The 23,989-nt window shown below is 43.4% G+C and overlaps 1 protein-coding gene across 1 annotated transcript in view; it reads left to right on the forward strand.

Moving 5' to 3' along the window:
• The window catches only part of LOC126442702 (ankyrin-3-like), a 57,210-nt gene that overhangs the window by 21,903 nt on the left and 11,318 nt on the right, over nt 1–23,989 (forward strand). The window contains exons 2-3 of the mRNA XM_050090751.1: nt 9,031–9,592; nt 14,257–14,406. Of these exons, the coding sequence (XP_049946708.1) occupies nt 9,198–9,592; nt 14,257–14,406 (545 nt within the window). The 5' untranslated portion in view covers nt 9,031–9,197. The remainder of the gene's footprint in view (nt 1–9,030; nt 9,593–14,256; nt 14,407–23,989) is intronic.

Below are 23,989 nucleotides of genomic sequence, written 5' to 3' on the forward strand. Positions count from 1 at the left end.
CTTGTATAGTCGTTTTGTTGCCACTTCCCCCAATGATTTTAGAAATTCTGATGGAATGTTATCTATCCCTTCTGCCTTATTTGACCGTAAGTCTTCCAAAGCTCTTTTAAATTCCGATTCTAATACTGGATCCCCTATCTCTTCTTAATCGACTGCTGTTTCTTCTTCTATTACATCAGACAAATCTTCATCCTCATAGATGCTTTCTATGTATTCTTTCCACCTATCTGCTCTCTCCTCTGCATTTAACAGTGGAATTCCCGTTGCACTCTGAATGTTACCACCATTGTTTTAATGTCACCAAAGGTTGTTTTGACTTTCCTGTATGCTGAGTCTGTCCTTCCGACAATCATATCTTTTCGATGTCTTCACGTTTTTACTGCAGTCATTTCGTCTTAGCTTCCCCGCACTGCCTATTTATTTCATTCCTCAGCGACTTGTATTTCTGTATTCCTGATTTTCCCGGAACATGTTTGTACTTCCTCCTTTCATCAATCAACTGAAGTATTTCTTCTGTTACCCATGGTTTCTTCGCAGCTACCTTCTTTGTACCTATGTTTTCCTTCCCAACTTCTGTCATGGCCCTTTTTAGAGATGTCCATTCCTCTTCAATTGTACTGCCTACTGCGCTATTCCTTATTGCTGTATCTATAGCGTTAGAGAACTTCAAACATATCTCGTCATTCCTTAGTACTTCCGTATCCCACTTCTTTGCATCTTGATTCTTCCTGACTAATGTCTTGAACTTTAGCCTACTCTTCATCACTACTATATTGTGATCTGAGTCTATATCTGCTCCTGGGTACGCCTTACAATCCAGTATCTGATTTCGGAATCTCGGTCTGACCATGACGTAATCTAATTGAAATCTTCCCGTATCTCCCGGCCTTTTCCAAGTATACCTCCTCCTCTTGTGATTCTTGATCAGGGTATTCACTATTACTAGCTGAAACTTGTTACAGAACTCAATTAGTCTTTCTCCTCTTTCATTCCTCGTCCCAAGCCCATAATCTCCTGTAACCTTTTCTTCTACTCCTTCCCCTACAACTGCATTCCAGTCGCCCATGACTATTAGATTTTCGTCCTTTACATACTGCATTACCCTTTCAATATCCTCATACACTTTCTCTATCTGTTCATCTTCAGCTTGTGACGTCGGCATGTATACCTGAACTATCGTTGTCGGTGTTGGTCTGGTGTCGATTCTGATTAGAACAACCCGGTCACTGAACTGTTCACAGTAACACAACCTCTGCCCTACCTTCTTATTCATAACGAATCCTACACCTGTTATACAATTTTCTGCTGCTGTTGATATATCTGACCAGAAATCCTTGTCTTCCTTCCACTTCACTGACCCCTACTATATCTAGATTGAGCCTTTGCATTTCCCTTTTCAGATTTTCTAGTTTCCTTACCACGTTCAAGCATCTGACATTCCACGCCCCGACTCGTAGAACGTTATCCTTTCGTTGATTATTCAATCTTTTTCTCATGGTAACCTCCCCCTTGGCAGTCCCCTCCCGAAGATCCGAATGGGGACTATTCCGGAATCTTTTGCCAATGGAGAGATCATCATGACACTTCGTCAATTACAGGCCACATGTCCTGTGGATACACGTTACGTGTCTTTAATGCAGTGGTTTCCATTGCCTTCTGCATCCTCATGTCGTTGATCATTGCTGATTCTTCCGCCTTTAGGGGCAATTTCCCACCCCTAGGACAAGAGAGTGCCCTGAACCTCTATCCGCTCCTCTGCCCTCTTTCACAAGGCCATTGGCAGGATGAGGCTGACTTCTTATGCCGGAAGTCTTCGGCCGCCAATGCTTATTATTTATCAAAATTTAGGCAGTGGCAGGGATCGAACCCGGGACCGAAGACGTTTTGATTATGAATCAAAGACGCTACCCCTAGACCACGGGTCCTCCTCATGATCATCTGGACATGATTTTAGCTCACACTCCTGATGAAAACCTCCAGCAGAATCTCCTGAACCTCAAAGATCCATTTCTCATCAACTTCCTGTCATTCGAGTTTCTGAGCAGTCTGCGATGGCAGCAGCTTTTATCAAAGACCCAACTCTGGTATTTGCCACCTATTCCGAAGTGGAAACTTTACCACATTGGTTGTTGCCCCAAGTCTGGAAAAGTCCCCGATGCCATTTTCACAAGGCGAACTGTGTTGCTAGGAATTAGTGTGCCCACAAAGCTGAAATCTGCCACACCTCCAGTTCTATATCTATGGACTTGTGACTGGGTCATGCCAAGGAATATTCTTCCCAACCATATTTTACAGAAGCGACACCGGTAGAGGCTATCCTCCTGCAGTCAACTCAGTTGCTGTCTATACAAGTCAAGTTGACACTGGGTCATCAGCTACAGTAATCGACTGGGCTACACAAGCCATTAAGACTCCTCCAGGCACCCCTTCACAACAAAGTTATGTACTTTTAGTAACAACACCATTTCTGTTACAAGACGTATCTGTTACAGGACATTTGCACAGAAGATGCTACTGTGGTGCACAGTAACTCCTGCTGGGATTCTGATAGTTGTGGCCCCTGGGGTCTCTAACCTGTCCAGCCTAGACCCATTCCATGCCTTGGGGCTTGAGATCTGCACCACCTCTGATACAGTCCAAGCCCTGGGCCTCTCCCTACACACCAACATCTAGGTCAAATTAGGACCAGTGTTTTGCCAGTGAGCATTCTGGGGTTCTAGTCACATACATCCCTTACACCTATTGTAGCTGCACAATTGTTTAAGGCCTGTAGCGTTGAGTTTGCATACCAGGACAAGGTTCAACAGGACTTGCAACACCTTCAGGATGAGAGCGTCCTCATCCCAGTAACACATGGCCAATGGGCTCTTCCATTTTGACTGTGGAGAAATCATCAGGTGCTGGCTGCATTTGTGGTGACTTCCATGCCACTGTGAATGCCCAATCTGTAGTCGCCTGATATCCCACTCCCATGCTTCAGGACACTGTTTCCATCTCGCTGGATCTATGGTATTTGCCAAAAATGACCTTCATGATGCTTAGCTCCACCTCGCACTGCGTAACAGCTCCCAGGAGATTGTAATCATAACTACCATAACCACTCCTTTTGGATTGCTCCAATATACACAGCTTCCGTGTGGCATAGCCAGTGTTACATCAATTTTTTGGAGGTACTATGAGGAAATCTTAAAGGACATCTCAGGTATCATTAGCTACCTTGATGATTTTCTGGTTGTCGGAAAGAATACAGCTGATGTTGCTCTTCTCCACATTCACAGCAGCTTACCTTCGTTGTAATCTTGGCAAATTTTCATTTTTCGTCCACCAGGTCGAATAATTAGGACACATCCTCACGACATCAGGCATGTGTCTTATACCACATTGTGTGCCTACCATCCAAAATTTTCTGGCCTCGATAGATGCATCCCAGCTGAAGTCTGTCTTAAGTCAGCAGAACTGCTATCGACCATTCATGCCCCATGCTTCAGCGATTGTGGCACCACTCGCTCTGTAACAGAGTTCCCTGCAAGTGGCCACCCTAATGTAATAAGGCGTTCCAAAACCTGAAGATCTACTTGTCTCATGGCTTACAATCCAATGAAACAATTGGTATTAGTGGCTTATGCTGACTGGCACAGTTTGTCTCATATTGAGAATGGCGTGGAGCGACCCACTGCATTTGTATCCAAGACACTTACAGCAGGATAGAGGAACTACAAACACATAGAACAGGAGGCTGTGGTCCTCATCTTTGGCAGCAAACGCTTCCATTACTACATCTATAGCCGCCGGTTCACACTCATGACAGATCATAAACCTCTAATGCGTCTCTTCAGGTATTCATCATCAATATCTACCTAACAATACCAACTCACACAGTGCACCAGTTGCCATTGTGGGCTCTGTTTCTCTCAGGATATGGCTGTGGTAGCCAATATCACCCTAACGCCACCCATGCCGTTGCTGCTGGCATGTCCATTAAGTATGGCCCCATCATGGATCCAAACCACTGATGGGTACCATAACTCCTTCTTCCACTGCAGACGCCTGTAAAGCGACTCTCTTTGCGTCATCAGCCATTTACCCACCCAAGACCTCACGTGGCCAGCCACAATTCGTCACGGCTCTCATCACAGATAGAAGTGGATCCAGTCCCCCCCCCCCCCCCCCGCCTTCCCCCAGAATGGCTAATGCTGCAACATAGTCGAGGCCTCCAGGACCTGCTGTTGCCTAGTTTCACTGATGGGGGAGAAGGGCAGGCAGTGGCTGCATGAATTATGGTTGTAATGTGTAAGCCACAGAATGCAACACTCATGCAGTCCATAGCAGCCTGCAAGATTTTCAGAAGGCGCACCGAGAGCTACAGACCAACATATATCTCGCCAAGCAACAGTAAAAGGTCGCTGCCCTTATCGCCAGACCATGCCTTTATCCAGTCACGAGTTAGAACGGGACAGCACGGTTCTTCGTGGAGAATAACTATTTAAGAAAACCCAGTGATCGCGGTGGACAGTACCCATCGACGGGAGTTACCCGATTCGTCTATACGCCATCGATGATGACAGTGTAGCGGGGAGAAATAGGTTTCTGGTTTGGAAAACAGCTCTCACCGAGTGTTGGTCATTTCAATGTTTAGTTCTGGCTCCAGGGAGTTACGTGGAGCAAAATCCACAGAACTGTATTTTGTTCGGAAACGCAGAGGAGGTATAGTCAGTTTGTAATGATAAATAGTGACAAACAGTTAATATGCCTTTTGAACGGACACAAAGAAACTAAGAACCTATTTTGCTTGAACTGGGACACTCCATAACGAAAAATGTATGGATTTTGCAGAAATTATCAGCTAAAGGGTAGTTCTGTAGTATGAATTCATAAACCCCACAGGAATTCCCCTGCATAGATGCAGCACAGTCATAGACTTAACGTCGGAAACACGAGACATCAGGACTAAATTTTATCGGGAGATGCTTTACAATGGCACGAAAGTTACCCATGTACTTGTCATCTTGTTTGCCAAGTTCAGTAGGATCTAAGTCATTAAGGGGGCCTTAATGCAATCTCCTGACATCCACTGATATTCACCACATCGATGATAGGGTCTAGTCCTTTTCCATTTCTTCCCCACCAGCTTCGCCAAGCCTTGGTCCTGGCGATGTTTCATATCTCTTGCCTTGTTCATCATCATGTGAACAAAATTTTGACCATGGATTAGAGTAACTATATAGTAAGTGTTGCACGCATGGATGTTGAACTATTGAAGATCATGCTTCCACACCAGAAACTTGGAGTTTTCCAGGGCTGTAACATTTTGATTACTACCTTTACCACAGCGAAAAACAAACAGTATTTACAGAAGACACCGTCCTCTTTGGCAGAGTAAACTAAATAAAGTTGAATGTACGATATTGGCAAATTTGCAAAGTGAGGGGAAATATATAAATTGCGTTAGGCACGGAAAAGTTTTGGAATTGTAGTAGCTTCATGTGGTAATCAAAGTTTTTGATAATTAGCGAACAAATACTTATCTCATAGTTACAGCCCGATCGTGTATTGTCTCCACGCAGCCAAACATTACTATTTCCAGTCAATGATCGGCTCAATGGGACCAGAGGACCCAGTCCACTCCATGTAAACACAGTCCACACCAGTATGAAGCTAGCACCAGCTTGCACCGTGTCTTGTTGACAATTTGGGCCATGACTTCGTCGGGGTCTGCACCATCCTCGAACTCTACAATCAGATCTTACCAACTTTAATCCGTACTCATCCAATCAGACCACCGTCTTCCAGTCGTCTAGGGTCCAGCCAATGTGATCACGAGCACAGGAGACGGGCTACAGGGGAAGTCGTGCTGTTATGCAAATGCACTCACGTTGGTCACCTGCTGTCATAGCCCATTTACGTAATTTCGCTGCACTGTCCTAACGGATACGTTTATCAACCGTATCACATTGATTTTTGCGGTTGTTTCGCGTAGTGTTCCTCGCCTCTTAGCTCTGACAAACGCCGCTGCTCTCCGCCTCTAAATGAACGCCGTCGGCCACTGCCTTGTTTGTGGTCAGAGGTTTTCTCAGCATACTCTTGACGCTGTGGATCTCGAATTGTCTAACGATTTCCGAAACGGAATGTCCCATTTGTCTACCTCCTCCTTCCAGTCAGCGTTCAAGGTTTATTAAACCCCGTCGTGCGGCTATAATCAAGCTGGAAACCTTTTCATGTGAATCACCTGAATACAATCGACAGCTCGGCCAATAAACTGCCGCTTCATACCTTTTGTATGCCGGACTACCGCCATATGTGAAAGTGCATACCGCTATCCCATGATTTTGCCACCTCTGTGTGGATGTAGCAGCAGGCATCTCTCGTAGTTTGATTCTCGAACTTCAACCGTGGACTTCCCCTGGTATTTTTCTGATGATATATATATATGTCCATTGCACCTAAACAGATAATCAACAAACCCCTTCTAGCCCGCATTATTTTATTGATTTCGTTGCTCGTTATTAGTCCCTTTGACTTTTCACGGTGTGCCTTTAACAACACATTTCAAAAGTACTCCGTTTTTCAGTTCCTTACATCACAGAGTCCAGGTCACACATTTACAAGATGCAACACAACAAACGCGCTTTTGGAAGCATTTTTCTGGTGTGTTAGCAGTCAGTTTTAGAGGCTAACATCTTTTTTCAAGGTTTTGTTCTGATTCGTACTTTTTCCTCGCTTCTTACTCCTCCAGCGATTTTGTTTCCTATATCACCAACAAAGTGTCAGAGTACGTGGCCATCCACGACAGGTACTTGGACGCTGATTTGTCGTCGTTTTGTCACAAACCATTAGTAATACAGTTTCGTCATGACTTTGTCCACCTCATTTAAGGCGGAATCTAAGATGTGCTGGATCAAATGGTGTCGTTAAGGATATGTGGGTATTCATGTGACTCATTATTTTGACACAGGAGGAATGTCGTACTGTTGTACTGACTGACTTGTGAAGAACAATATTTCTACTAGGAGTACTATGTGGGTCAGTTTTGACGCACGATGGAATTTCGAGGCCGTTACCCGCCTCTATAATCATCGCAAGACTAAACGCTCCCGTGACATTTCATCATTTATGGGGTTGTACAACTTACCACAATTTCATCCCCCCTAGCTCACTCACCTAGAAGTATGAAAAATTTCTCTGTTATACCAGTAGTACCGGTTTTCTGTCACTAAATATGATCTGGGCACGCCTCGACGTTATTCACGAGCTGTTAGGGTATATTATACTTTGGGCCAAAAAGAACGTTAAATACGAAGTATTCGGTTGTCGAATTATACTTCATATCAGCGAGGCTTTCCGTTTTCTATGGACTGGCGACATGCTGACCTACGCGAAGTAACATTGCAAAACTACAGAATAACATGTGACATATTATACTTCATTATTTTCATCGTGGCAGTGACAGTATAACAGAGGTAGTGGCGGAGGACATACGCTCCCATATGTAATTGTATTTATGTTCGAAACAGGCTTATGTCTCTTGAAACTATTTTATTGGTCTTGACACAGCTGCTGGTCTAAGAGATTATTCATTTATGTGTGTGTATGAGTTCTGAAGAAGGCTATATTATTATAGCAGAAACCATGGTCCAGATTTAAAAGAGACAAAATTTAGTGCAACTGTGGGCTGTTTTTCATTCGAGACAACGTATTATACAGTGCAGAATGCCAACGCCCCTCCTACACTACTGTCTGGAGCACTGCTAACAGTTCTCTCACACTGCAGCAGATGTCAGTCGCGTCGCCCTTATGGAACGTCACGACTGACAGCTTCCTCACCTCCATTAAACCGGCAGATGAGCGCTGAAGTGGAGACGACACACTGTATGCAACACACTCACAAGTCAGGCGACCATCTTCTCACAGCTTACGATGGGAAAACGTAAAAGATATCCGTATCCTGAGTAACATGCATGCTGGATGTCAGAAGAATGAGAATACTGAGAAGTATCTTCCAGAAACAGTGAAGTTTTATAATGACACTAAGGATGGAGTCGATATTTTTGACCAAATCGCTAGATACTACGGTCTCCGAGTTGTTACACAACGATGCCCTGTAAGTGTCTTTTCCTTGACCTCGCCATGATTAACGCTCGCACAAGTTTTAAGTTACGTACCTCTGAGAAGATTTCACGTCGGGACCTTATCCTCAGAGTAGCGGATGACCTCGCTGCCTGTTACACACTGCAGACAAAAGTCAGTCTCCCCTTACAGCCACTCGATACTGCCAATGGCCAACAAGGAATTAGAAGGTCTTCTCAAATTCAGGTTTCCTGCGGACAACAAAACAACAAAGGGAAATAAAACGTCAAGTGCAACAAGTATGTGTGCAAAAGTTGACTAGCAAAAACTCTTGTCGGCTTTCTGAATCCCAGTTTAGGTAATTATGTCACGTCCTTGTTCTTAAATATACTTAAATGTTTATAATTATGGGCTGAAGTTATTTGCTCTTATGTTTTATTTCCTTCATTGCAATAACCACAAAAAATGAAGAGCATTTTAGTCACCTACTGCTTTTTACAATCTTTCACAAATATTTGGTACTTATCATATTCTTCTATAAAAGGAAAAATACTATTAATACTCACATAAACAATATGTTTTGATTCTGTTTCAATCTTTTTATAAAGCAAAACATTACAGCAGTGCTTTACCAAATTTACGAAAGATTGTGGAATTTCTTCTGTAACATTTAAAATAAAGAAATGTTTACTTAGAGAAAATTTATATTTGACCGTGTACTATTCATTTTAGAGACGTATTGTCAACATGAAGACACTCAAAATACCACCCAAATACGAACAAAATGGTGGTTTTCTACTGCAGGTAAAAAATGACCCACATGGTACTACCAGGGGTATGGCGAAGTCTGGTTCTCTTAGTGTTAGGAAGTGATGGTTGAAGCAGATCCACTTGTGGCTCAAGCATGTTCTCACATGGATGGTGCTGTGCAAGGGGAAGGGTCTACTCAGTGACGCTGTGGTTCAGAATCGCCCACAGCAGGACAGGTCCAGGAGGGGAAAGAGGCTGCAGCTGTGGACCTGGGCACCCTGCTGGACGCTGGAGGCAGCGCCGTGGTGACTCTGGTGGCGGGCGACACCCGTCTGGCAGCGCACAGGGCCGTCCTGGCCGCCAGGAGTCCCGTGTTTGCCTCTATGTTCAGCCACGGCACGCTGGAGGCCGCAGTCCAAGACGTGGGGGGCCAGTTGCTGCGCCATCTCGTGGCCTACATGTATACCCTGCAGGCCCCGCAGCTGGTCAGAATGCCCCTCCAGCTGCTAGTCGTGGCTGATAAGTACGGCTTGTCAGGCCTGAAGGCACAGTGCGAGCAGCAGTTGGCCGCACAGCTGTCTGTTGAGACTGCGGTGGCCACAGCTGTGCTCGCTATTCGGAACTCCTGTAGCAGCCTTAGGAAGGCCGCCACCGCCTTCATAAAGACTCATATTTTACACGTGATGGCCACGAAGGGCTGGGCAGATGCGCTACATTGTCAGCCTGAAGATCTAATTGAAGTGCTCAAGCTGCTGTCTGAGCCACCAGCAGAAACCAGGTAATCACAAGAGAAGATACATGTATACGTTGTCCAGTCCTGTGTAGTTCTGTGTGTGTGCGTGTATTTACAGCTCCTGAGTTTCCTTACGTGTATCTGTGCAGCAAAATAAACCATCACTGTCAGACATTTTCTGATATCTGGCGATGCTTTCATTGATTTCTCATGTTAGATTAATGTTATTGTTGTGGTCTTCTGTCCAGAGACTGGTTCGAAGGAGCTCTCCATGCTACTCTATCCTGTGCAAGCTTTTTCATCTCCCAGTACCTACTGCAACCAACATCCTTCTGAACCAGCTTAATATATTCATGTCTGGGTCTCCCTCTACAGTTTTTACCCCCCACGCTACCCTGAAATACTAAATCATTGATCCCTTGATGCCTCAGAATATGTCCAACCAACGGATCCCTTCCTTTATTCAAGTGCTACAAATTCCTCTTCTCTCCAATTCTATTCAATGCATCCTCATTAGTTATGTGATCTACCTATCTAATCTCCAGCATTTTTCTGTAGCACCACATTTGGAAAGCTTCTATTCATTTATTGTCTAAACTATTTATCATCCATCTTTCACTTCCTTACATGGCTACACTCCATACAAATACTTTCAGAAAAGGCTTCCTGACTCTTGAACCTATACTCGATGTTAACAAATATCTCTTCTTCAGAAACGCTTTCCTTGCCACTGCTGGTCTACATTTTATATGCCCTCTACTTCGACTATCATCAGCTACTTTGCTCCCCAAATAGCAAAACGCATCTACTACTTTAAGTTTGTCATTTCCTAATCTAATTCCCTCAGCATAACCTGATTTAATTCAACTACATTCCATTATCTGCCTTTTGCTTTTGTTGATGTCCATCTTATATCTTCCTTTCAAGACACTGTCCATTTCTTTCAACTGCTCTTCCTGGTCCTTTGCTGTCTGTGACAGAATTGCAATGTTGTCGCCAAACCTCAGAGTCTTTATTTCATCTCCATGGATTTTAATTCCTACTCCTAATTTTTCTTTTTTTCCCTTTACTGCTTGCTCAATATATAGATTGAATAACATCAGGGACAGGCTACAGCCCTGTCTCAGTCCCTTCCCAAACACTGCTTCCCTGTCATGCCTGTCAATTTTTATAGCTGCCATCTGGTTTCTGTACTAATTGTAAATAGCCTATCGCTGCCTGTATTTGACCCCTGCCACCTTCAAAATTTTAAAAAGAGTATTCCAGTCAACTTTCTCAAAAGCTTTCTCTATGTCCCCAAATATTACAAACGTGAGTTTACGTACCGTTAATCTATCTTCAAGTCGTAGGGTCAGTATTGCCTCACGTCTTGCAACATTTTTATTGAATCCAAACTGGTCTTCCTGTGCTCGCTTTCTACCATTTCCATTCGTCTGTAAAGAATTCGTGTTTAGTATTATGCAGCCTTGACTTGTTAAACTGTAATATTCACACCTGTTAGATTTAAAGAAGTACTAGGTCCCACTGGACTTATTAGCGGATAGGTTAGGTTAAAAAAGTCATTGGAGAACTAAATTATTCATTGATTTATAAATGATTTTATCATTATTTGCGGTCATTGTTTGTGCTGAACTGCATATGTGCAACAGCCATATAGGTTGTGGTGTAAAGTATCTGAATAAGTGGTAAATTTGCTGTGAAGACAGCAGGAGCCATATCAGTGGTGGACACAGTGATGTGCTGCTCACAGCAGATGTACAACAGAAACAACGATGTGTAGTGTGAGCAGCGAGGGCAGCGAGCCTACAGGCTTTATTCTGTGTGATGTGCAATTCACCATAAATCTGTTTACTCAGTATTACATATATTGTTGTCTGCTGTCTCTGCTGGTGTTCACAATGAGATACTTACAAGCGACATATGCTGCATAATGGAAAGATGGCGTTGATCAACAAGCGTGTAGTCCGACATTAACACCAGGAACTCTACAGCGCAGTTCAAACAGATCAGAAAAGAATTTAAAACTTTCCATCTCTGATGTTGTCATGACATAAATATCAAACCTTGGAAAAAATAGGTGCTCTACAGAAGACGGTCAGACTGATCGCTATTTCCACATAACTACTGCATTTTCATTTCTATGTTTCTCCTTCACTTTCTATGTTTATTTCTGAAATATACATACAGTTCAGAGAACAAACTTTGTTTATTCTCCACAAATAGTACAGTGTTATTAGATACACGTCTTAAGATGTGTGCTAGGTTCCAAGAAGAAGGGTGCGGTCCTGAATCGAATCATGAGGAAGACTTCCGTTGCAGGACGTGACACAAGTACATCTGCAGGAAGCTGTAGGTACTCAGTCCTCAAACAGCCGGCGGCCACTTCAGGAGACAACAGGCCATTCTCTACAACTCATGAAGATCCACAAAATGCGCAGATTCACACAACGCTTCCCCATTTCCTTTTGCATTTTGTTCAGTTGTTCCAAAGGATATATGCTGTAATTTGGACATCCCCATTTTCTAGCACATTAGGACAGGTGGTTTTATTAGTCAAAACGCTGTATGTGCTTCTTGGTGGAACATCTGTCAGTTGTCTAATAACATGCCGGCCTTGCTTGTACTTCTCTATGCTGTTTCTGAAGGCTGCCCAAAGAACTTCACAGTGTTAGGACCTTCCCTATCCCATACATTGCAGTTACTGATAGATCTCCCACAATATGAGTATTCATAAGACTTTTTGTCTCATTATAATTTTTTATATGCTATTTCACTTAACAAATACACCATAAAATCCTAATGCCCAATAGTTCACACACATTTTGTTTTTGCAGATGTTTTTTAAATATTGTTATGTATATATATATATATATATATATATATATATATATATATATATGTGTGTGTGTGTGTGTGTGTGTGTGTGTGTGTGTGTGAGAGAGAGAGAGAGAGAGAGAGAGAGAGAGAGAGAGAGTGAGTGTGTGTACAGTGTGTTCAGAAATTTCCTTTAGAGACTTATATGATTTGTAGAGGGGAGTGAGGACCGTTTCCCTCAAATGGTTCAAATGGCTCTGAGCACTATGGGACTCAACTGCTGAGGTAATTAGTCCCCTAGAACTTAGAACTAGTTAAACCTAACTAACCTAAGGACATCACAAACATCCATGCCCGAGGCAGGATTCGAACCTGCGACCGTAGTGGTCTTGCGGTTCCAGACTGCAGCGCCTTTAACCGCACGGCCACTTCGGCCGGCTACCGTTTCCCTCCTACAATGGTCTCAGTTCAGATGTTTAACTCATCCACTTCTGCTTGAGCAGCTGAGTTAGGTGTGATGCAGTACAGTCATTAGATAACAATTCGAAAGAAACACAACGAAAGATCCGTTTATCAGCTAAGCCTCCTTGTTTGTATTATCACTTAAATATTACGTGTTCTCATTACTCCAACACACAAAATCAACCTAGAATACTGTACATGCAGAAGGTATTGTTTAAGTGTTAATGCAAAGAAATGTGCGGAACTGATAAATGGATGTTTCGTTATGTTTACTTTCGGTCTGTTACCTAATAACTGCACTACATCATGCCTAATTCACTTCCTGAAGCAGAAGTACATGATTTAAACATGTGAACTCAAACTGTCGTAGAATGCATACAGTACATTTCCAAACAGGATTCCTGTTCAAAATATTAAGTACTCTGCCCCCTCTACAAGTCCTAGCAGTTTGTAAAGAGAATTTCCGAACACCCTATGTATGCTTCCATCACTGATAGAGTTTCCACTTATCAACCTGTATCTTCTCCTCACTTGTAGCAACCACAGCTTACTTTAGTCACATTTAATGACTAATAATGATTTAATGCGTCTTTACACAACATTACATTGTCTCCTGTGTTACGTAACCCATGTCTCCTTAATTTAAATCCAACTCTTTTCTTCGTTCTACAGGAAATCTTCTTACCACAGTGTGATAGAACTGTATATATAGAACATAAGAATTAAACAGAATTTCTATTTTCATTCAATTAATAACTTCCGACTACATATCACCCATAAGTGTATGTATAGAATGCTTCTGTTTGCCTTTTTTATCTTACTCAATGCTCAATGTTCGCTAGTTTATTTACAGTGCTCGTTGGCCAACGTGAAACAAATATATTTACCTGCCTATTTTGGTGACAGTTAAACGTATTAAGGGAATAGCTGCACAGTATCTCACATTCTGCATCCCTTGCTTCTCTAAATTTCTTTTGGTGCACAGTTCAGAATCTACTCTTCTGTAGTTTACCAGCTGTGCATCCTACAGCCAAGTCCCTAACAGCTACCGATACTATCTGATGATAATGGTACAAGTTGTACATGTAAAGATTATTTCCATTTTTATTTCTGTAGGAATGTTGTTTTTATGTATTTAAACTACGCTGATGACTAGTTGTCATGTCAGTTCAACCTAAATGTTGACCTTAGCATGTATCTTTTATTTGTACTTTAATTTATTCAGCCTGTTGTTTGATAAGCGATGCTACTAGTGTGGGGGCTAAACCGATTAGCACAGGGGTAAGTCCTTCGTCTCAGAGGACCCACTACTGATGTTGAAAGTGTGTGTTCTATTAGTTGTGTCTGGACAAATTCTCAGCAGCATTGTCTGCAGTAGGCTGCCCTTTGTCGGCCGTGTGCACTGCGTGACCACACCCTCTGTCTCTGCACAGCATTCCAGCCACTGGAGACAGCGAGGTCACCCCCACCAGTCAGCTGCACACTGGCCACAAAAACTGCAGCAGGGCTCCTGTTCCAGCTGCACAGCACACAGCTACCTGCCCCCCTCCCACATTTGACGATGCTTCCGTCTCTTTCCTGCGGTGAGTACTAATGCTATACATGCACGATTTCCACATTCACTATACCACTTATGAGGGCGTTAGCCAAGTGATCTTATCCTAACACAGAATTTCACTTTATTGTATTTTTCGATAAAATAGAAGTTATAATTGTCAAGAAACGGCATTTTATTTGTTAATTTTTGATGTTTGTGTAAGCATTTATCATTGTGTTTCTCGAGATATTTTTGTGGGAACAGAGTGTGAATTACAACCTGTTCAGACCACAGTTGGTCCACTCACGCAGTTATTTGACAAAGGTACGATAAACAACATTTTCTCTCCAAATTTAGTGAATGAATAGGTGTGTTGGGTGAAAGTTATCGTGTGAGTGGTGGTTTCCCATCTCCTAAAGTAAATTTGTATAAAATTGGTTTTACAGCTACATTTATGCATTGTAACTAAAAATATTACTTTAATGCGAATAAATAATTATGTACAAGTTCGTTATGGTCGTCAAAAGGAAATGATGATGGGTCATTATGAAGGAAAAGACGTAAAAATAATATCCATCAGCAGAATAAGGTTATGGAATGTTCTACAGTGAAGGTTCATTTTTATGTGATTTCCTGCATTTTTTCTTCAAATTAGTTTTTGACGTTTCAGTATTTAGCAACAACTGAAAATTTGCGCCATACTGGGAGTAAAATACTTGTTTAACATTTGCAACAAGCAGTAGCCTTAACTAGTAGGTCATCCTATCAAACGACCTCACTTGGCTCAAACTTTCAGCTGTCAGTTTTATTTCCATGTTTGTTTTGCAGACACTATAATTGCGTTTCACAGAATGAGCCGGAACAGCACCATTGGATGAATGGCGTCTGTAAGAGACGGAGGTTCAGTCTGCCACGAGAGCTGAATATGAGGTCGTCTGGCAGTAGTTCTTGGAATTCATTTGTTTGGAACATCAGACTCAATGAAACTGGAAGTCACACATGCAGTCGTGTGGTAAGGCAGCCTAGTAGTAACGGCGACTGCTTGTGATGAGCAAGAAGTCCGTATTCGACAGCCAGTATGGGACAAATTTTCGGTGGTCACTACATAATGGTCAAGATGGCTGCTCGTGCTAATCTGCAATCCTGCTCCGCGTGTGGTCGGGTGGAGTCGTTTGTAGTGGCATACTAGGTCTTCTGTAAACAGATCTTGACTCAGCATGGGGAAATTTCTGCCTAAATGGATCCTGATATCGACTTATATTTATGCAAATCGATTGTCGATGGTAGCAAATAATGGTAGTTGACTTCAAGAAAAACTGTGAGTGCACAATGCATTACATTTGTTGCATATTTAAAGACCTGCTACCTGACATTTTAAAAAGCATCTCGTGCATTATGCAATTTTACATATAATACTGCATTGTTCTACATCACTAGTAAAATTAGTTTTGAGCTATAAATGGAGGGTAACAACAATTAATTACAAAGTAAATTAAATTAGTTGTAGGAAATAAATTATTAATAAATCATAGTAATTTAGAACAGAAAATAGAAACATAGGAAAGGAATGATCTCCAAATATTATTTTACTGTTAAAACAAAATATAACATATAAATTATGATTTGTGCGGTTGCCATTCCATGTGGGAGGGCTTGGCAGAAACCTTACTAAATGAAATACATCATGAGTGAGTGCGAGTGTATTTGTTTATACTGTCTATGGAGTAGTGACACTAATTAGATCTTATCTAGGGCATACTATTGCACTATTTGTGTTGCCATGGCTAGATGTAGTTACCCATATACATGTCGTATGTTATCTTGTATGTCTCTGAGCATGATGTTTTTATCTTTAAGCAATGTCATAGGCTGGAGTGGAACCACAGAACCTAAAGATTCGCCTCACCATATAGAATATTCCTTAGATGTAATGAGTGTCTCAGTTCTTCAGTTAGTCGTTGTCCTTCCCATTTTTAACTGTTGTATTGAAAATGCATATCAGGTAAATGAAAAAATCACATGCGATGCCTCCTTTCTTATAGTTATCTTTTTTTGTCTGTTTTAGGTATTGAACCTCTTATAATATGAGTCTTTGTCTGATGTTGTTGCCGTGCTTGTGTCATTTTCTGTGCCTGCATCTACATCAATGACTGTGGTGTGTCTCAGTTTTTGTCGTCCCAAGGATCCTGTTGTTATGGTTGTCATGTGCTTGTCTGAGATCTGCCGTATGAGTTTCCTCGTCTGTTCGTGCAGTGTTCTTGAAACCTTAACAGTTGCGTTGCTTAGGGCACACTATTTGTCTGGGTCTCGTAGCATTTCTTTGATGTCCTTATACTCTGTTACAGATCTTATATGTGTGAGGGTGTTGAATGTAATGTCACATGTTCAGGAGACCCATATGCCCCACATGTGCGTGTAGTACTCTAGCTAAGACCCACTCCGTTCAAGCCCAGTCGCAATGTGAACAACGGCACGGCTTGGATCCGTATGCTTGTGATGAAGCTGTACCTGTAAATTGTGGAAGGAGCAGAAAACACGATGGCCTTTGTCGATCATCTCCCAGTCCATTTTTCAGGTCTCAAGGTGGCTGTTATTTAATTGAGTCATGTCTACAAAGTTTTCCCCTGTTATTACTGGAATCTTGTAGTGTGTACCCCTCTTTACCCAGCACACCGCCGCTCTGTGGTGGATAATGATGTCAATGCGGCAAGACCCCAGAACCACACACAAGGCTTCTACTGACGTGGTGCCAAAAGCACGCAGCATTCTGAGCAGCATGCTCCTCTGTCCTAGCCTCACTGTCCTTCCATAGGCCACTGTACACAGGCAGTATGTTTATGCACCTGCTGTGAAGCATAGTATGGCTTCCAAGAGAGCTGTGTCATATGTTTGTAGTGAATGCACAGGGCTATATAGTGATTTCATTGCCAATGCACTTACTGTTAAAGTCAAAGACTATGTATTTTGCACGTGAACTATGCATATACATGCCCTCAATTAGCAACAATGACAGTATTCAACATGCTTTCTTAATGTAATTAAGGCGTAATAAAATAAGGTATTGTGTGACATAAGAATTTCTTTATTATTCAAGGGGATATATGGGAGCGAAAGAAGTATTGTAAAGTTTATATTTTGGTACAAAGTCCATATGTGAATTTAAGGAAACACAACGCCTGCTCCACAGAGATTCCAGTACTTCGTGCTTTGGTGAACCAGGACATTCAGCTATGGGAATGCATAAACTGTAGATTCAATTTACATTTAAAAGCCTCGTACGCCATAGGAGGACAATACAATTCACACACATAATCATGGAAGACAGAACACTTATTCTGAAGTTACATCACGAACTGGAAACTGACAAGCATTAGCCAAATGTGGTGCATAAAAGTAATGCAGGTGATGTAACACAAGAAGAGGTGCATGCTAACAGCCAACGAGAAGAAAGTATACAAAAAAATTACTAAACAGACAGACCACAGCGGGAATCAGTAGAAATGCCAGGTACCTGTCTGCTTGAGGTGACAAGCAAACATGCACACCGCAAAACATACGACATCGTTAAGCACAGTGTACATACTGTCGAGGAAAAAGTTTAAAATATATTGTATGCAGTATATTCAAAATTAGTGGAATCTCAGTGAAGTACGTGACAGGAAAGGAATTATACCAATTTATAGAGTTACGAAAACCTGAGGGACGCAATCCTAATAAAATTTCTAAAAAAGCGATGAGGGAACCACTGGAGAAGGAAATAAGTGTTAGAACAGAACACAAAACAAACTACGACAGTATTTAAAAGACTGGTCGAGAATTGTGTTAGTAAGGATAACAAGAAGAGATCAGAACGTGTGTCGAGAAATACTTTTGTTATGCATGGTTCCAATAAGCACATCGATGTACAGGTAGAAGAAAGTTAAGACCTTCCTCGCTGACGGCTGTGCGAACGCGTAAAACACCTTACATAAAAGATCACAAGATATGAAAGACTAAGTGCCTACGAACGATAACCTCAGAAACGGAGAGGCTTCGAACGTGCCAGAGTCGTCGGCATCTAGAGAAAGTGGCTGGAGACCAGTGAAACCACGAGCAGAGTGTTGAGCGCCCACATCCCATCTCTGAACACTGAGGTCAGAGTTTTGTACAGCAGGGCAGGTGGTGGTCTGGCGGCAGAGTAGAATTCTGGTGCCAGCACAAGTGGTTCACAGCAAAAACCTGGCACACGTTGTTGAATGTGAATATGCATACTGCATGATCTGATACAAGTTTGCATGTGGACAGATTAAATCATCACTGTTGGATCTCGCCCACTCGTCTTGTATAGGGTGCCTAATGGATGCTGCGTTCTCAGAATTCTACACAATAACTTAAGCATAAAACGTTAGTAGTTTTATTTCTATAAAGCAGATTGACAATACTTAACTTTAATGTAAAAAGGTGTCACAACCGATGAGCGACATGCAATATAAACTAGTCTAGTGCAATATGCAATGTTCAGGCAAGTCTGTCTCTCAGTTTGTGGATCTCAACTATCAGTTCTCGTAGCACTCTCTGCTAGGCCATGCTAATGATGTCCACAAATGTCGGGCCGAGGCTGGCAGGAGCGGCGCCTATATTCATTTCTTGCAGGTGTCAATCCATTCATGGTGCGGTCCTAATCAGTGCACCATTGGCCCATGTCGCACTGCCTTCTCTGGTCTTGCGTTCTTCGTCTTCGTTAAAGGGGTCTTGTATTGAGTGCGACCATGGCGGGGGATGAATGAGTGTAGGCGCAACGATGGGCCGAAAGCTGTGGCTGCTGGGGACATCAAGCTTCCAGCCGTACCCCGCCATCCGGACTGTGCTCTGGCAAAAATGGCCCCCCTGGATACCACCAAAAGGGTATGCGTCCACCTCTTGGTGTAGAGGATGTAGAACGCGGCGACTGCTGTGTTGTGGGCGGATCCAGCTCTATCGGTAGGACGAGAGGAGGCGGAGGAGGCGAAGGCTCCACCTCAATGGGGTTGTCATGCGGTGTCTTGATGTGCTGTGGCCGCTTTGCTCTCTGGACCCGTGAATCAGGGGGAAGAGACACTCAAAAATCATTGTGTACAGGACAGTGGCGAAGTTGATTTTGATGGCGGCACTGCAAAGCATCTGAAACTTAAAGAAGATACATGCAAGCGCCAAGTCAACGGACCATCCCATCCTTGTCGCCAACTGTTGGGTCTTCCCCACTCGCCTCGTATAGGTTGCCTAAGGCATGCTGCCTTCTCGGAATTCTATACAACAATTCAAGTTAATAACTTTAATAGTTTCACTTCCTTAAAGCAGATTGACAATGCATAATTTTAATGTACAAAGGTGTCGCAAACGATGAGCGACATGCAATATAAATCAGAGTCTTGTGCAACATGCAGTGTTTAGGCAAGTCTGTCACAAAGTTTGTGGATCACAACTATCAGTTCTCGTAGCACTCTCTGCTATGCCATGCTAATTCTGTCGACAAATGTCCAGGCGAGGCTGTCAGGAGCGGCGCTTATATTCACTTCTTGCAGGTATGGTGCGGCCCTAATCAGTGCACCATTGGCCCATGTCGTTTCACTGCCTTCTCTGGTATTGCGTTCTTCGTCTTCGTTCCGGCGCTCGTGGTTACGCCAGAACCGTCACTACCACTGTAGTGGGAGCAGGCTCATCGAGACTGGACAGTGGAAAATGGTTCAAATGGCTCTGAGCACTATGGGACTCAACTGCTGAGGTCATTAGTCCCCTAGAACTTAGAACTAGTTAAACCTAACTAACCTAAGGACATCACAAACATCCATGCCCAAGGCAGGATTCGAACCTGCGACCGTAGCGGTCCTGCGGTGCCAGACTGCAGCGCCTTTAACCGCACGGCCACTTCGGCCGGCTGGACAGTGGATCACTGGAAACGTATGTTCTAGTAGGATGAATCATGTTCTTTTGGTTACATTATGCTGATGGCCATGTCCAGACATGCCATCGTCCAGGTGGACAGTTACCCAAAAGATGCACAGGTCCATATATGCTGCACAGCGAAAGCCGGACTATGAGGTGGGTGCAATCATCTGGGCTTAGATGACATCTGTCACCGATGCCACCATGACAGCTGAGGATTACCTGTACACTAATGCAGATAACCTGTACATTTTCATGCTCAACGACGATGACCCTGTCACGAAGACAGGATTGTGGTACATTGACTGGAGCAGAATGATACTGAACTCGTCTTGTATCGTCCACATAATTTGCATCGTGTGAACCTGATGGAACACATATAGCTCGCTATCAGACGGCACCTCCACGCCTACAAAGCAGTAGTCCATAATTTTCGAGAGCACAGTGCTGTGTAAATGTAGAGATAACGCACACATAAATTTAATCAGAATTATGCACAGGAAGGATAAATAAGGGTGACAGTTATACTGAATCTGATTCTTTGGCCTTTGCTGTGGCTGGGTGGCGCCTGTGGGGAGAGCCTCTGATCAGAGTGTGTGGCATCAGGGCGCACGACTTGCAATAAAGTGCACCAAGTCATCTGTTGTTGGTGATTGGCGCCAGCAATCTCTAAGAAGGGCAGGGTAAACTAAAACGTTGACAGATATGATCCTGAATTGTTCCCCTCCGTAGTTACACCATGGGAGGAACAAAGGAGTATGGAAAAGAGAGAACCTTGTTCGCCAAGGTATTTAGCCTGCAGCAGAATAGATGGGCACTGCTTTCTGGCTATAAAGCCTCTATTTTCTTTATCAAGAACCTGGAGGACAAGTTTGATGAAGTGGCTGTATTGTCGAAAATGAGAAATGTGGCAGTCCTAAATTAGACAGTATCCTCAGCTCAGCCCTGAGCATTACTCGCCTGTGACCTGCTCAGTCATATTCCTCTTTCTGTCATCCCCCATCAACATGGTCCCCCACAACATGGTCGAGGGGATTATTTTCCACCACAATCTTCTCTTGCAATCTGATGACAAGCACCACACCAATTTAGAACAGTGGGGTGTTCACTTCATTCGGCATATCTATACGGGACTGAAAACCAATAGGGTTGCTACTGGTGCCTACATCTTGCCCATTGAGGTTGGTTCATTTCCCAAAAAATCAAGGTGATGGTATATAGATGTGATGTAAAACCATACGTCCTACCCCCTATATGGTGCTTTAACTGCTGGTAATTTGGGCATATGTTTTCCCACAGCAATTCTAGCACCACATGTTGAGACTTGCGAACTGTTACAACATTCTCCTTTCAGGGCAACAATTTCTACCCGTAATGAAATGGCAAACTTTTTCATGGCAAGAAAACACACTCATAACCAACTAACTGTATAAAACACGTACGCACGTTGAGTAAAAGCCTTAAAAGGTACTGAATTGAAAAGACACACAACAGTTCTTGCTGGCTATAAACAATATAAAATAATCCACTATGGCATACATTAACAACCTTGCTTGTTAATAGCCATATATACATAAACACAAATTTACGTAAGTTAGAGCTTCCAGATGAGCAGGAATTCCTTATGCAATTGACTAGTTCTTACTAAGAAGAAAAAGGAATTTTTTCTTCTTTCTTGGAGTACCTTTTACATGTGAGTCTAGTAATACCAGTTATGGCAGGCGAGAGAATGAATCACTCTTAGTGCCTTGCATTTTAAACAGTACAATCATTGGTGTCTTAGACTTTCAGAGACATAGCAGAGGCTAACAGTCGAATAAACCCGTAGGTTGCCGGCCGCGGTGGCCGAGCGGTTCTAGCCGCTTCAGTCCGGAGCCGCGCGACTGCTACAGTCACAGGTTTGAATCCTGCCTCGGGCATGGATGTGTGATGTCCTTAGGTTAGTTAGGTTTAAGTAGTTATATGTTCTAGGGGACTGATGACCTCAGATGTTAAGTCTCATAGTGCTCAGAGCCATTTGAACCAAACCCGAAGGTAATTTGGGAGAGGAAAGAAGCAAACCTAACCACAGATTTACTCTGACTCGCCCCCCCCCCCCCTTTCGTCCTCAAAAGGGGACAAACGGACCACCCTTTCTAATATTACCACCTTCCCGCAGGTGGGAAGACGAGAATGAATGGCGGGAAACCCCCAAAATATACGGTTGATATAATTAACAAAAATAACTAAATTGAATTCAATTAAACTTCATAAAATCTGTAACAATCAGTACTCAACTTGTGGTGCGTTACGACTCCCAGGCTGAACCAACGCAACACCTCTGCCGAGCCGCCCGCTGCCAGCCATTTCAACGGACGCAGGAAGGCACGCCGATTTTCAGAACCTCCTCGCCGGTCGACAGCATACGGCCGAACTGCAAATTAGGCCCCTCGCGACCCACGCTCAGGAAGATTCCTTTCGCGACGAGCAGTTAACGCAGCATACCATGTAGCCGCTGTTCGCGTCGCTTACGCTGATGCCGCGGTCTGCGCCCTGTCCCTCTGGCACCAGCAGAGAAGTCGCTTCTTCATGCCGCAACTGCAAACTCTCCACAAGAGCCCATACAGCCACATCATAAACCCACGCGAACAGCTCACTTTTCCCCTTTCCCTCTAGAGGGAGACACCGAAGCCTTCAATTGCGACAACAGCACCACCGTCAGAGAAAGGAGGGCGACTGCTTCACGCTACGTGCTGTGGCGCGCTTTTCAAAGCTAACTTTACTATGGCTCACCAGTGGTCCCAGCACCACCAGTCCCTAGCAGTTAGCTTTGAAACGCGCGCCACAGCACGTAGCGTGAAGCAGTTCCAGGTCTGAGGACGAGGTGGAGATAGTACAATCCCTCAAGGCCCTAGATCTTGCTGACGCTTCAGACAGTCCTGGATACCAGCACTCATGGTGACACAGAGGCATAAACTGTCTCCTTGATCCCTTCATGCATTCCCAAATGACTGACTACCTATTGTTCCAGTGGAACTGCGGCGGTTTTTTTGTCCCACCTCGCTGAATTATGACAACTTTTAAGCATTACATTTGCGTTTTGCATTGCTTTTCAGGAAACGTGGTTTCCTGTAATGTGGACCCCAGCCCTTTGTGCCTGACATGGGTACTACAAGAAATGTACTGACTGTGACACGTGGAGTCTGAATCTATGTCTATGTCAGTAGTGAACCTATGCCCCTTGAAACACTTTTGGGAGGGAGCTGTGAGGACAATGCAGGAAATTACCATCAGCAATATATACGTCCCTCCAGACGATGAAGTTTTGCACCATGTATTAGCTGCCCTAATTTCTCAAGTCCTACCCCCACCCCCACTTTTCCCACTTCTTGGTTATTTTAATGCCCCTAACTTTGTTTGGGGTGGAACCAAAATTGTTGCTGTTGTAAGGTTTTCAATGATCTACTAACTCACCTCAGTTTTTGCCTCCTCATTACAGGTGCCCCCAGTCACTTTAGTGTGGCATATGACACATACTGAGCCGTTGATCCCTTGGTTTGCAGTGCTGGTCTGCTCCTTTATATCCACTGGAGATCTCACGACGACTTGTGTGGTAGTGACCACTTTCCACTCTTTCTGTCCTACCCCAGCATAGCCTGGACACTTGCCCATATGGGCTCTTACCAAGGCTGAATGGGATGCTTCCAAGTGCACTACAACTGTTGAATCTCCTTTGTATAGGACCACCA

The sequence above is a fragment of the Schistocerca serialis genome, unplaced genomic scaffold (assembly GCF_023864345.2).
Source record: "Schistocerca serialis cubense isolate TAMUIC-IGC-003099 unplaced genomic scaffold, iqSchSeri2.2 HiC_scaffold_1401, whole genome shotgun sequence".
In the NCBI taxonomy this organism is placed as follows: Eukaryota; Metazoa; Arthropoda; class Insecta; order Orthoptera; family Acrididae; genus Schistocerca; species Schistocerca serialis.